General features: G+C 39.1%; 1 protein-coding gene across 1 annotated transcript in view; it reads right to left on the bottom strand.

Annotated features, from left to right (window-relative positions):
• LOC141107227 (immunoglobulin lambda-1 light chain-like) overlaps positions 1–9,566 on the bottom strand; it is a 30,443-nt gene extending 20,877 nt beyond the window's left edge. The window contains exons 1-2 of the mRNA XM_073597949.1: positions 9,454–9,566; positions 1,484–1,864 (exon numbers count right to left, since the gene is read on the bottom strand). Coding sequence (XP_073454050.1) covers positions 1,484–1,864; positions 9,454–9,493 — 421 coding nt within the window. The 5' untranslated portion in view covers positions 9,494–9,566. The remainder of the gene's footprint in view (positions 1–1,483; positions 1,865–9,453) is intronic.
• Positions 9,567–15,288: the final 5,722 nt, after the last annotated feature.

The following is a 15,288-nucleotide window of genomic DNA, read 5'->3' as shown; positions in this document are numbered from 1 at the left end:
GATTTTTAAGTAGAGCTGTAAGGGTGGGAGGTGTTAAAGGTAAACTTTTGTGAAAATTCACATTTTTCAGTTTTTATTGTAACATTTTCAATTTTGATGTGACTTTCCCACTTGTACTTACTTGCTTTTTAATATTTTGATTATTGTATTTAACATATGGACTTATATAAGCTACTTCTGGTGGTGATCTCTATGTCAAATTATGTGATTAGCATTATCTGCATAATTGCTATTAAAGGGAATGTGTAGTACCTTTGCACATTAATTATTTTATTTATTGGGTTAATATGAAATAGTAGGTGGGTGCTTATCATGTTTAAAGGCTCTCAGTTTGTTTCTTTGATTAAAGAGTTCTAATTACACAGCTCTGTCCAATGTTTATATCAGACAAGTTGAGAGCCAAAGCAAGCAACTCTGCTGTTCTAGCTCTTTAGGCAACCAATAGTGCTTTGAGAGACCGTTGCAATTTATTGGAAGTAAAGGCTAATATAAGCCTGGGTAAAAACATTAGGAGTGGCATGCCGACAATGGAGGGGCAACCTGGCTGGTGACATCATGGCTCTGTGAATTCAGATTTATTGTCGAACACTTACTGACACAGGAAAGCAACAGTTTTTTAATCATGTGACTGCACTAAAGCTGATAAATGTATTTTATTTACACTGATCTCCTTTTCAAACAGCATGTAGCATAGACATGAGGAGGGGAAGGCAATGTTTTTAAATATAATTTTTTAGCCTTTAATTACATATTACATTACATTTTAGATAGGAAAAATGCAAAATTGAATAGTAGTAAAAAAAAAAAAAAAAGATATAAAACAACACTTTAATACCTACATTTAAAAAAAAAAAAAAACAATAAAAAAAAAAATGACCCAAAACCATTTTAGTTTTCTTTTAAAGTATTCTAGTTCTGATGCAGCTGACAAGTGATCTTTGTTAGGCAAAGCACAGCACAGCAACCCTTCCTTCAACTCCGATACGTAATGCTCACCACAGGTGCCACTAAAACGTCATTCACTTCAATGGAAAACCTGTATGCAGTTTGTCTGTCTGTTGATGACCTTTGCTGTTGAAGCGAATTAAGTTTAGGCTGTGCATACACTGGTGGCAAGTTACAGAGGTGAGAACATTTTGAAACCTTTACAAGCTGCACAGAAAAGATAACCTGAAATCTGCATTTTAGGGAAGTATGTATCTTCTCGCAAAACGGCAAACTCTATTATGCTCATAGAACTGGCATACTTATCTCCCCATCTTGTTTTTGCTGCATACAGTTGGTTTTGCTACAGCAATATATTCTAGTTATTTGAACTGCTCTTATATATTTTTATTATCCATATTGTTCACCCTTGTTGGCTTCATGTACTTTCTTTGGAGTTATTGGAGATGAAGAAGCAATATAAATAACTAAAAGGAATATTAATAACATTAATAAATGTACTTCAAAGTCAAAATCATAAGAAGAAATGTTTTCCTACCCTGCACCTTGACCTCTGTGCCCTGTCCAAAGATGTACTGGTTGGAGTACCACACTGCGCAGTAGTACAAGCCCTCATCACTCTTTTCTGCATTCCCAATAGTAAGAGTGAAGGTATTTGTAGACTCCTCAAGCTCAGGGATGAATCTTTCTGCAATTCCTTCTCCATAAGCTGGGCGATTCTTATCCCTGTGACTCACAAGAAATTGTATCCCATTTCCTTCAGTTTGACGATACCAGGACAGCACATGGTGAGACACTTTGCTACCTTTCATGATGCATTTCAAAGTAGGACTTTTTCCAGTGCTGCTAATGGAAGGAAGAGGTTGCTCCAGTGAAGGGGTAGACATTAACCCACCAATTTGCTTTGGTACAGCAAGATCTGCAAAAAAAAGTAGGGAAAATGGAAAAGGTTAATTTATCGAAACCGTACAAACAAGTATGAGTTTCACCAATAAGATCATTATTCACAGTTACAAGACTCAAAATACGAAAATGTAATTTGAGTTAACACAAAATTTTTTCGACTGATTATAGTTGCTGTTCATGGTACTTATCAGCGCCAAAGGCCTCATCTATTCTTTACCCTCCAAAGGTATTTGAAACCCATTTGCTTTATGCCTGGAAATTTTCTACTAGCCCTCATATCACTTCCCACAGAACATATTCCTTGTTACCAACGCTGGAGATAAAATGCACATGCTTCATATTGTGCTGCAGAGTGTTCACTTAAATCCTTTTAAATGCAGAACATAACATCTTGATCATCATAGGCGTGCGCACAGGGTGTGCCAGGTGTGCCTGGGCACACCCTAATCACCCTGTGCTGGGCAGATTCCCCCTGCTGCTTGGCTGCAGAGAAATGGACTAGGGAATCTCTGTCCCTAGTCCCTTTCTTTGTATCAAAAGTGAAATATCAGGGGCCTGTTTAGACCCCTGATACTTCACCAGAGCCCCTAAAAAGATTGTAAAAAACAATAATAAAAATAATTGTATAAAAATATTATAAAAAATAATGCAATTGTAAAAATGTAATAAAAAAAGAAACTACTGAACCAACCTCTGCCCTACTGACATCGTCCACTGCTCTACCGATGACATCCATTGTCCTACTGCCATATATATATATATATATATATATATATATATATATATATATATATATATATATATATATATATATATATATATATATATATATATATATATATATACACACACACGCACGCAAGTGTGTTAGGGTTTTGGGGTGCACACCCTAATGCAATAGGCTGTGCGCACACCTATGTTGATCATCAAATTCAATTCAACAGTAATCATATTCCTTAGCTGAAGCATCTTAAGCAAGTCTAATAGTCAGTCCCCACAAGAGTCTCTTTAAGTAGCCCAAGATAACCAGAGAACCAATCCCTAGAGCAACACAGTCCCTGCCCCATGTTCCCCCTAGGAAAGGAGAAACTCCATTGAGAGATCACATGGCTTGCCTCTGTATCTCTCACCATACAGTATAGAAGTTATTGGTACTTCAGCCTTTGCAGAACTTACTTTTATTAACAAGCAACCAATGCCCTTCCTCTTGATAAAATGAAGGATTCCTCCAATCACAGAAAGTAACCTCTGTTGCTAAACTATGGGGGGAGGAAGGGGGGCAAACTTTTACAGTGCTGTTTACAAGTGTTTCCTTAAAATGATGTTAAACCCAAAAGCAAACATTTATTATAGTGCAGCCTACAAGTTCTTAGATGTGGTGGCAGCATTTGTTTTCTTATTTAGGCTTCCTTTCTTTTATTTTCATCTGGTGATCTGGCCATTAAAGCAAAGTTCCAGCCTGAGGGAAAAAGTCAGCAGCTACAAATACTGTAGCTGCTGACTTTTAATATAAGGACATTAAGGACTTACAAGGTAGTAAGGGAAACCGGCTGTGAAGCCTTCAGGCTTCACAGCCAGTTTCCTACTGAGCATGCACAAGTCGTGCGGCACTTTCTGAATGGTCCTGTCGTCTTCTGGGAAACGTATACAGTGTAGATCCCAGAAGGCAGCGGGGGGGTTGTACGTTCCAATCGAAAAAATTAAGTACCTCGCCACAGCGGTGCTAGAAAGAGAACAGATTACCCCATGGAAGGCAAAAGAAAAATGTCCATGACCACCCCCCCATGTTATCACACTGAAACCTGATCTTCTTGTTCACAAAAGCGGAACCCCACATCTCGACCTCCAGAACTATAGGAAATAGCTCCAATGGCACTAAGTTTCTCAGCAAGTTGGCAGACCGCCATTCCTCGGGCCATAGCTGGAGGAATATGGCAGCAATCTCAGGGCCCCACACATACATACACATACATCGATCAGCTAAAGAAAAAGAAACAATGGTGCTGCTATTTGGAATTTAAACAAAAGATAAGGCTTAATCCTGTGTATTCAATCGTAGTAAAACTAAACATGATGCATGTCCGTGTGCTGGGCTTGTGCAAATGTTATGTAGAAAGGTTGCACCGACAGGTGAATTAAACACTTAACACTGTATGGAGGGATCCGTAGCCTGAGTAGCCTCCTGCGGTGGCAGTCTGGTGTGGAGAGATTAAGTTCAGAGACTTCCAGCCAGGTGTCAGAGAGAATGGCTATGGTGGTCCATAGGTAGATGCAAAAGGCAGACTTGTCCATTTAGTTCCTATTGAGATGGCAATACGAGATTACCTCGCACATTAGCTGGAGCGCATGGTAGAGCGTGGGGTGGAGATGGTACTGCCTATGTCAACGTGTTTTGCACATGCAACCGTGCGCTTTGTCAGGACATTGGACGTAAATTATCTTCATCTTTTTAAAGGGATAAGTGTCCAATCAGCATCGATTACATCAAGATTGTATTTTGTGGCCATCTTGTGGTGACATATCATATTGCAGTTATTAAAAAGACAGGTAGATAAATTAGAGAGAATCTGACCCATCTAACTGGTTCAAGCCTAATGGCTATCATCCGACTACTTACCAGTGACCCATCTAACTGGTTCAAGCCATTAGGCTTGAACCAGTTAGATGGGTCCGGTTATTTGGGTAACAATTTTCTAGTAGCACAGTGAATGAATACTAGATTATGGCTCAAGAAGGATTTTAAGACTCAGCTCATTATTTAAGCCTTTAGGCTGTAAAGAATTGAGCTTGAATATCCAGGATTTTTCTTTCCTAAGTAGGATGGTGTCATAATCGCCTCTACGGTCTGTTAGGTTGAGGGCAAAAAAGTCCTTTACCCTCAGGCCCATTGGTTTGCCTCCATGGTACTGTATAAAATGTTGGGCCACTGGGGTGTCCTCCTTTTGCTTTATGCTCTTAGGGTATTCACCAAACCAGATACGAAGTTGGAGTTTTGTTTTGCCAATGTACAGTTTTTTGCACGTTTTTAGCACGGTTTGAGCCTAACGGCTATCATCAGGCTACTTACCAGTGACCTGGACTCTTGCTATTGTCCCATGTAGATCCAATATGACGTTAGGGTATAACTAAAACAGTCAGTATATAGAATCTACCTCTATATATTTCTCTCTAATTTATCTACCTGTCTTTTTAATAACTGCAATATGATATGTCACCACAAGATGGCCACATACTACAATCTTGATGTAATTGATGCCGATTGGACACTTGTCCCTTTAAAAAGATGAAGATAGTTTATGTCCAATGTCCTGACGAAGCGCACGGTCACGTGTGCGAAACGTGTTGACGTAGGCAGCGCCATCTCCGCCCCACGATGCACTCCAGCCAATGTGCGAGGTAATCTCGTATTGCCATCTCAATAGGTACTGAATGGAAAAGTCTGCCTTTGCATCTACCTATGGGCCACCGTAGCCAATCTCTCTGACACCTGACCGGAAGTCTCTGAACACAGTCGCTCCACACCAGACTGCCACCACAATACGCTGACAAACATTATCAGCGTCGAGCCATATGCTGATACAGCATCTATGCACAGGCCAACTTCAGAGGGGAATGGACTCTATTCACCATCGGCTGAAGCAGCCACTATACTATGGTATGGAGTGGTGAGAGCCTCTAGGCCAGTGGTGTTCAAACTATGGCCCTCCAGTTGTTAAGGAACTACAACTCCCATCATGCCTAGTCATGTCTGTGAATGTCAGAGTTTTACAATGCCTCATGGGAAGTGTAGTTGCGCAACAGCTGGAGGGCCGTAGTTTGGACATCCCTGCTCTAGGCAAACCATATTTCCTCCCCTCCTTTTTCCTTCCCTTTCTAACTACCTGTTGATACTTAGTGGATTTATTTGAACTGTGAACTGCTTGATATGCCTTACTTGGCCAAAGGGACACTGTAACCCACATACATGCAAAACAATCAACCTATGTATAGGTTTCAAGCAACATTCATTCATCCAGTGACATCCCCTTTTATGCCATATACCTATTGGTGAACAGACAGCTCTTACAAATCCCTATAAAGAGGCAGATCGACATTGCAACTCAGGCTACGGATCCCTCCTTACAGCATTAAGTGTTGATGCAATCTTTCTACATAACGTTTGCACAAGCCCAGCACACGGACATGCAGCATGTGTAGTTTTACTACAATTGAATACACAGGATTAAGTCTTATCTTTTGTTTAAATTCCAACAAGCAGCACCATCTTTTCTTTTTCTTTAGCTGGTCAATGTATGTGTATATGTGTGTGTGGGGCCCTGAGATTGGCACCATATTGTAACAACATTGTCAAAATCTTTGTATGTGTGTTTTTTACTGTTGAGTACACCGGGGGGATGGTGTCCACAATTGTGTCACTGTGACATCCTAAGTGGACTCACTTTTACATTTTGTAACTCTAAATAAAGCTACCCTTTCATACTATATACCGTGGTTGACCCTCCCTATTGCTTTTCTGGGACATCTCTTTGTTCCACCACCCAAAACTTTTTTCATATTGATTGTTCTGAGTCTGGGAGGTATCCCGTCTGATTAACAATCGGTAATTATTTATCTATATGTTGATAAAATCAACCTGAGGATAGTGGATTCTTTGCTTTTTATTTATTCGAAAACATATAATATGTTGAAGCTTATCAGTCCATAGATGTGGTGGTTGTATTCATGTTTTCTAACAAGAACCTTTTTAGCACATATAGAAAAATAACTAAATCTATTGAATAGCATCCTGGCTTCATATTACTTTTGGTGCCTACGTTAACACATGTCTATGAGATTTCTCCACTCTACTAAATTACTGCCATGAACATTACAAAGTTAAATAAAAATATTTTATGTACAGCTAATATTTCCTTCATAGTGCTAAAATAACAAAAAAATGGGGAGTGTGGCTGGAATTGAGAGTAGGAATGTTATAGCTTTGTTGTCGTGGATGTAGCACAATCTATATATGGAAATCTTAAACATTGCATTCTATGAGGTAAATGTTGTACAAAAAGTCTGTAGGATATTCAACTTTTTCACTCTTCACTTTACACTTTTGAGGGAAAATGGTTATTTATTTTCACAGCTTTCTTATACTTGCACAGGCTCTTTTGTTTGGCGTTATCAATCCATTCTTTATTTGTACTGTGGCACATTTCACTACAACAAAATCTTAGACATTGCATTTAAGCATTACATATTTTCATTGCTAGAGCTTTCTTTATTTTACCATTTATATTTTTATATATACAGTTAACCAAGACATGTTTTAAACATCATGATATCTTGTTAACAGTATGACTGAAACCTAAAATCTAGATAACACAAAATATTTATCGGCAAAATGAAAAAACACAATTTCCCTAAACTATTTCTATATATTTTTATTGAATCGAATTACTTAATTTCGCCTTTTGAGCCATCTGTTTAAATAATGAACATCATTTGTTTAAATAACTTTTAGAATTTCTGGCATTTTTTTGGTAAGAATAATCTCTAGGACTTTAATATCCAGTTTGTCATATTACTATTTGACATTTATCATGTATTATTTATGTTACTGTCATTTCAACCATTGTTGGTTTTGTTACCTTTGCCGAAAATGCCATAGATTCAAATATGTAGGTTTTTATGTGTTTATTATTTAGGAGCTTCTATGGATTTTCTGGCCGTCACGTGTCAATAATAATGATTTAATTTGACTGACCTAATTAAATTAAAAATGCCCTTTTGCTCTTACTGCTGACCTTACTAATAAACCATATAGCTTTTTCCTTTCCAGTTATAAATCAGCACTTGTTTCAAAATAAAAAAAAACAAAAACATTTTTTAGATTCATTCTTGATAGTTAAAATTATGCTGGCACAGTACTTACTTATTATTCTATCACTATATTGCATGCTCATAATATGCTACAGAAAGCATTTTAACTGTGTATATTAGTAGCTAAGTATAATGAAAAGACACACTGCATACATTGTATAGTTTTGTTTTAAAAATCACTAAAACACCTGCATTATATAAATATTAAGTAATAAAATAAATCTAAATAAAACCAGTTAAATTACATAAAAATTAAAGTATCAAAGTCTAGCATTTTATGGCAGTTAAATAAATAAATAGACTTTATGTTTACCACAAATATTTAATGATGTCATATTTTATATCAGTACTAACATTTTTAGTATGCAACCAGCACGATGAAAACTAATATAATGATTCAATATAATAAGTACATTTTAATTTATAAAATATTTTAGCAAATTCTATTTTTAATTATTTTAATAAAAATGTGAGTTATGAAAACAAAGCAAGTAAATTAGTTGTGGAACAAGACACTATTTATTAAATTATTTAACTCATGATAGTGGCAGAGACCACAAACATATTTTAATTTATGATAAAGTATGTATGAATTATAGTTGATTTGCTTTAGGCTCAATTCACAAAACGTTAGATGAGGATAAGTATATTATTTCAGCCATGTGAATATTACTTTTAAGCCACATTGGATTCCATTAAAAAATAACTCACATCTTTTGAAAATCAGGACACTTGTCCTGGTATGTTAGCTTTGTAAACGGATCCTTATGATCCTTATAATACAAGCAAACATACATATGTGCATGGTTAAAGTTTTTTTTTGCTATGTTATGAGAAATATGTATATAATATATATATATATATATATATATATTTATCCTGTATATATTGGCTTTTGCATGGTAGAAGAATTCCAAGAGCAAAGGTTCTACCTTTGCCGTTATGTTATTTACTAACATTATAAAATAAAAAATGGCCAAAGTTCCTAGATATGTCCTGTCCATAAGATTGTAACAAAAAAGGTAGATTATGTCTGTGTAAAGCTATAAAGTTCACTTTAAAATATGTAAATTTTTGTAAAAGTTTCAATATATTTTACCATATTTATTTATACAATTATCTAAGCCATTTTAATAAAGAAATTTATACTTGCGGTCTTCAGATCTGAATTCATGCTTTGTAACTTTTCAGTACATATTAAGGGTGGCTATATATGGCCAGATGTCCTGCTGAAAACACTGGTTGTTAAGACATCGGCCTCTCCTTGAACAAGCTGTGTGCCACAGGGAGTTTGTACAAACCATTTCCCAAACTGAATGACTACCGAATGCAGAGCACACACGTGAAAGATTTGAATATCTTCCCATCTCTTAAAATATCAAAAAAAGAGCATTCAAAACCCTAAAAAAACAGTGTATATTACCTACACAGATCCAATAAGCCTATATTAATTGTGCGCAATGATAAATGCATACATTTATGATGTAGATCTATTGCCTGTTTTTTCAACAGTTTACAGTAATCTAAATCTAACATAGAAACCCATAAGCTGTCACAGTCATGGCAACAAGAATAAAATGAACATTTCCCATTTTTATGCAAGATAAACATTTAAAAAAAAAATTTAAAAGTTTATTAATATGTCCTGCTCAGACAGATTAAACAATTATGATTTAGTCGTCCTTAAGTCTATGTCTAAAAGTACTTTGTGAAGCTAAAGTGATGAAATTTACTCACCTGCTATGAAGAAAATAGAAAGGACCATTAAGTATTTCATTGTGTTTAGTTGTTATTGTGGCAAAGATGTGAGACAAGAATTTTTAGTCGCCTCCTATAGCACCCTACTTTTAAATTTTGCCTTTTCTTTTATTATTTCCTGCCATCACAGCAACAAGCTGGCCATAAAAGGATCGAAATCTAGACCTTCTAAACCAATCAGCACATTCTATGATTGTAACTTCAAAACACCAACACCTGTTGAGGTAAAGCTGATTGAACACCGTTGGTTTACTTTAAGCCTTTTAAAATGTTCAAGGTGCTTCATAATTCTTGAAATAATAGCATTTTCACTTATTCCAATTTAAAGTAACTCTGTTGTGATGAAAGAAAAATAAGAGCTCCCATAACTGACCTTATGCTTAAATTCTTTATTTGTTCCAGGCCAGTGAGCAAAAGTGCAGAATTCTAAGGTTCAGCATGACAGTCAGGCAAATTGCGTATCAGAAGGAAAGGGCTTTCTTGTGCTATATTTTCCTAGGCCTCTTTTAAAAGTGCAGCAATGCTAACATCCCGCTTAAAAATGATCTGTGGTGGATCGTATTTCGTAGAAGGTTTGCAGGTGTTCAGAAGGTGCCTCCTTAATGCCTGCTTTATTTTATTTTTTCATTTTCCCTGAAAGGGGGATCATGCATTTAAAAAAATGTATAGCAAGTTCATGGCTTACGGCTGCGAAGCGGTCCCATTGACTTCAATAAGAGTTTGACAGGTGGCATTTGTCAACATGCCGCATGGGAGTTAAAACTGTCACGCCACAAAGCTAAGCATCACGTCCATGGCAGCATGGCAGTGTGTACTCACTTGAACACCCGCCATGTTTACTTGGTGGTTGGCAGCTGGTGAAGGGGGGGTTATGGCCCCTCTTTTGCCTGTGTGAACCTAGCTATAAAGTAGAACTAAAGGCAAAACGTATTTTTAATTTTGGATAGAGTACGGGAGAGTTTTAACCCCTATCAGTTTATTTTTTGCCATCTGTGCCCCTTTGGGAAGATTTACCTTTCACTTCTGGTCCCATAGCCAAAGCGGGAAGTAAGGGATAATCCCCCCAAATTAAGTAAATTCCTTGGGGAACACCAGTTTACCAGAACTAGTGTCCCCATTGGAAAATTTCCCCTTTATTACTTTTCTGGGGACAACCCAAAATTTGTGTTTTTCTTTACTTTGACTTTTGATAATAATGGTAAACAGGACAAATAGAGAGAATGAATCTCCCTGATGGGGGCACAGACAGCAATAAAAACTGACAGGGGTTTTAATCCCTCTCCACTCTGTCCAAAACTTTAAAAAAGTTTTGCCTTTAGTTATACTTGAAAGCAACATTGTCATTAGGGATGAGCTTTGTGTTCGACTCGAACCCAACGATATGGGCCGTTCGCGCCATATTCGTGTCGCGCGTCACAGCCCATAATTCACTGCGGCATCACAGTGCATTGCTGGCTGATGATTGGCCAAGCATGCACTATGACCCGCATGCTTGGCCAATCACAGCGCCATCAGTAGAGAGAGCTGTAATTGGCCAAAGCCAGGGTGGCTTTGGCCAATTATGGCTCAGGGGGTTTAGAACACGCCCCACACTATATAAGGCTGCCTGCACGGCAGCCCTGTGTAGTGCGTTCCGGTGTGCTGAGAGATTGAGAGAGAAAGAGAAAGACAGTGTAATTTCATTTGAGTTAGCTAGTATGGCAGGACAGTCAGTTCCAGGTGTTGTGTATATATATATATATATATATATATATACACTGTATTCAGTTTAGCTAGATCCATTCCTGTTATCTTCCTACTGACAGGCAGGCTTGTCTTGTTACAGTATTTACAGCTACCTGAAGAAAATTGCTGGTGATCCTATTAGTACCACAGTCAGGCAGCTAGACTATTTACAGTTAGTGTAGTGCGTCCTCCTCACAGTGTTCAGCTAAAGCTATAAGTTAGTTTAGTGTGACCTCTGCACAGTGTTCAGCTAAAGCTACAAGTTAGTTTAGTGCGACCTCTGCACAGTGTTCAGCTAAAGCTACAAGTTAGTGTAGTGTATCCTCTGAACAGTGTTCATCTAAAGCTACAAGCTAGTGTAGTGCATCCTCCTCACAGTGTTCAGCTAAAACTACAAGTTAGTGTAGTGCGACCTCTGCACAGTGTTCAGCTAAAGCTACAAGTTAGTGTAGTGCGACCTCTGCACAGTGTTCAGCTAAAGCTACAAGTTAGTGTAGTGCGTCCTCTGAACAGTGTTCATCTAAAGCTACAAGTTAGTGTAGTGCGTCCTCCTCACAGTGTTCAGCTAAAACTACAAGTTAGTGTAGTGTGTTGTCTGAACAGTGTTCATCTAAAGCTACATGTTAGTGTAGTGAATCCTCCTCACAGTGTTCAGCTAAAACTACAAGTTAGTGTAACAAAAAGGGGACACTCACAAGAATACAGACAAATGGGCTGCGCACCCCACAAGATGCATAAGAAAACACCAAACCCCCTAATGGGGCTTTAATGCAGCCAATAATATCAAAGTGAGTGGGTAGTCAAAAAACAGCTTTATTGATACAAAAATTGTATAAAACAGATAGGTTCAAAGTCAGGACATGAACTGGAGTACAGCATAAGATAAAAAACAATGGACAATGCCCATAATCGGGAACAGTGTACAATACAATATATCCAAGACAACAAGATCAAAAATACTAAATACTGACGCGTTTCGACCCTAACTGGTTCTTCTTCAGAGGATGGTTATAAGCTGTAAGGATATAAACATATATCAAAACAACAACAACAATGTATTTGTGTATGTATGAAGAACAGCTTCATGGATTACATAGTTACCAGTCATAAAAAGTTCCCGATGGTTCTGAATGGTCATGGTGAAGGTAATATGGCCCCTCCTTGTCCTTGGCCTCCCCGGTGATAGCCCAGCTCCCCGGAGAGCGGGTATCAGGCCGACATGCCTTGCAAGGGATCACGTGTAAACTACCCCCCGAGGGGGGGACCGGAGGGTGAAGGGCACGCACCGCACCCACAGTGGAACAACGATAATGCTAGAATCGGATTAAGGGCAGGGAAGGGAGTCATTAGTTCCCCAAGTAATACAAGAAAATAACAATTTGCACTAACTTTGAACAGTTTAGCTGATGTGGGTTATAAATAGGTCCATAGATATGCAGGGAAGGGGATAACAGGGGAGGGAAAAAAGGAAAAAGGGGAGGGGGAAGGGGAAAATGGGGGGGAAACAAGGGTGGCAGGGGGGGGGAACAAGGGTGGCAGAGGGGGGGAAGGGGGGGAGAAGGGAAAAAGGGGAGGGGGGAGGGGAAAAAGGGGAGGGAGGGGGGAGAGGGGAAAGGAAAGAAAGGGAAGGGGGGAATGAATGACGGGGAAGGAACAAAGAAGGGAAGGGCAGGGATGGGGAGTGATAAAAAGAAAAAACGAAAGAAGGAAAACGCAGTGAAAATTGAAATGTGATGGAGAGAAAGTGGCATGGAGAGAAAAAAGGAGGAAGGAATAATACTTGTGCAAGGGCTGGGGTAGACGGATATCCTGCTTCCAAATATGGACCATACAGCAACAAAGGTATAGGAGGTAGTGGTAATCGCAGTGCACCAGTGAAAGTCAGGAAACCAAAGTGCAGGGTGGAGAAGACCAGCCTAGGGCTGGAGATAAAAAAGGAGAAAAGCTAGGAAAAGTGAAGGTGATGGAGGTGGTAGAGTGAAACGGAGGTGACTAGAGGAAGAGGGGACGTGTATATGGGTGAAAAAACAAAAACAGCAAACAAACAAAACCAAACCAAACGTGATACATAGGAAAGTAAGGGAGTGCATAGAGTAGTGATGGCTATGCAAGTTACCTATTAATGAAGGCACGAATGGCTTAAATCAAAATGCCTAAACTTCTGAAAAGGTTATAAATATTTCAGCGTCAAACATAACTAATTAGAAGAAAATAAATAAATAATAATAATAACTAACCATGATGTGAGCTACACATCAAGGGGGACAATTGAAAAAATTCCTGAGGTTCTTACCAATCAATCCGACAAATTGCTGCATACAGGCATTCCACAGAATCAGGAGGGTAGCAATAAACCTCCCCTGAAACTTGGTTCGTTTAAAAAGGGTACTAATTGTTCCAATCTTCATCAGGTGCGGGTGCCCCTCCACTCCCCCCCTTCTCCTCCTCCAATCGGGGGAGAGAGCAGCGCATGATTGCACTCGCTGCGTGACCCCCCTGGCGTTCCGGCGGAGATTCTCCCAGGTCCCTCGTCACTTCCGCCGCAACTGCGCAGGCACCGTGACGTCACGCGCACGTGCACAAAGTCGCGCGCATGTGAGCACGGCGTCCGGAAGAGATCCGGGACGCCGCTGGCAGGCAAGAAAGCGCCCAATACCAGGTGCCGCCACCTGGTTGGCACGTCAAGGAGACGCAGGGCCCTTGCGTCACCTTTCTTACCCTGCCAGGAAGGCATGTGTGGCGCGATCCCACCCCCCAGGTGGAGAGCACAGTCAGTCAGGGGAGGTAACCACAGAGGCACAGGAAAAAACGAAAAGAAATGATGAAAGAAATTCACACACACCGTCATCGGGCAAATGACTGGACAATATGTGTGGAATGTACGGGATCATTTGTTGACTATGACATATATATCGCATTGCACATTACCACTGTCACATTAGAGTTGATTACATAACTAATAAATAATAACATAATACATTGTATTAACGAATAAAAATTATGAAAAATGAATAATGAATATATGGTAGAAAAAACTGTGAACTGTTTTTTTCCAAAGCTATATCCCTATAAGATTGAAAAAGTTTCTACTGAGAAACAGGTTCAGGCTTCTATACATTAGGCTATCTGTGGAACAATACATCACGTATTTGTAGATGTTATATATAATCAGATGGAATGGCTGGTCACTGGGTAGGTCAGGCAGGAGTGGGCTATAAGATGGAGAACATGGTTCCACTTGATTTTGGAAGCTGTCACCAAAGCTAGGTGGGGATACAAGGTAGTGTGGTAATTTATAATGCACCCCAGGGGCAGATTGCAGGAAATTAGAATTAGAGATTTTTTCTAATCTGATTCACTCACTGTGTCCTGCCAGAGGAAAACCCCTGCAGGAAAGGAGCGAATGAGATAGATTCATTGAGACCTGGAGGGAAGGTGGCCTGTAATTGGAATATCCATCTCTGCTCTTTTTGTAGCAGAGCCTTATTCCAATCGCCACCTCTGTTAGGAATATGCATCCTACAAAGGGCCGTAAAGGTAACTTTTGGAACTCTATAGTTATGTGTTGAAACCACATGTCTCCCAATGGGGAGATAAGGGTTCCCCATCTGCATGCTATATACATGTTGGGAAATGCGCTTCCAAAATTCCTGCCTGATTTTCCCCACGTAATAGGCACCACATTCACATTCCATAAGGTATACTACTCCATGCGTGTGGCAATTTACCAATTGTGTGGGTATGAATGTGTTTCCATTAGGGAGAACAAAGGTTTTCTCTTTTTTGATAAGCGAACAGTAGGAGCAATGTCCACAGGGGAAAGAACCCACTATGGAACAGTGTTTGGATCTCCTGTTCTCATTTTTGTATTCGCTCTGGACACGTTTGTCCCTTAGTAACATAGCTCTATTATATGTTATAGTTGTTTGTTTGGGGACAAAGTTTCGCAATTTAGGGTCATCCGTGAGAATGCTCCAATGACGTTTTATAATCTTTTTGATGGCTATATGTTGTCGCGAGTAAGGCATAATAATCCGGGTGAGACTACATTTGGAGCTTTTAGGGGGTTTGGATTTGAATAGCAGCTGA

The sequence above is a fragment of the Aquarana catesbeiana genome, linkage group LG09 (assembly GCF_042186555.1).
Source record: "Aquarana catesbeiana isolate 2022-GZ linkage group LG09, ASM4218655v1, whole genome shotgun sequence".
Taxonomy (NCBI): Eukaryota; Metazoa; Chordata; class Amphibia; order Anura; family Ranidae; genus Aquarana; species Aquarana catesbeiana.
The sequence above is the reverse complement of the archived record's forward strand: the minus strand, read 5'-3'. Positions and strand labels throughout refer to the sequence as shown.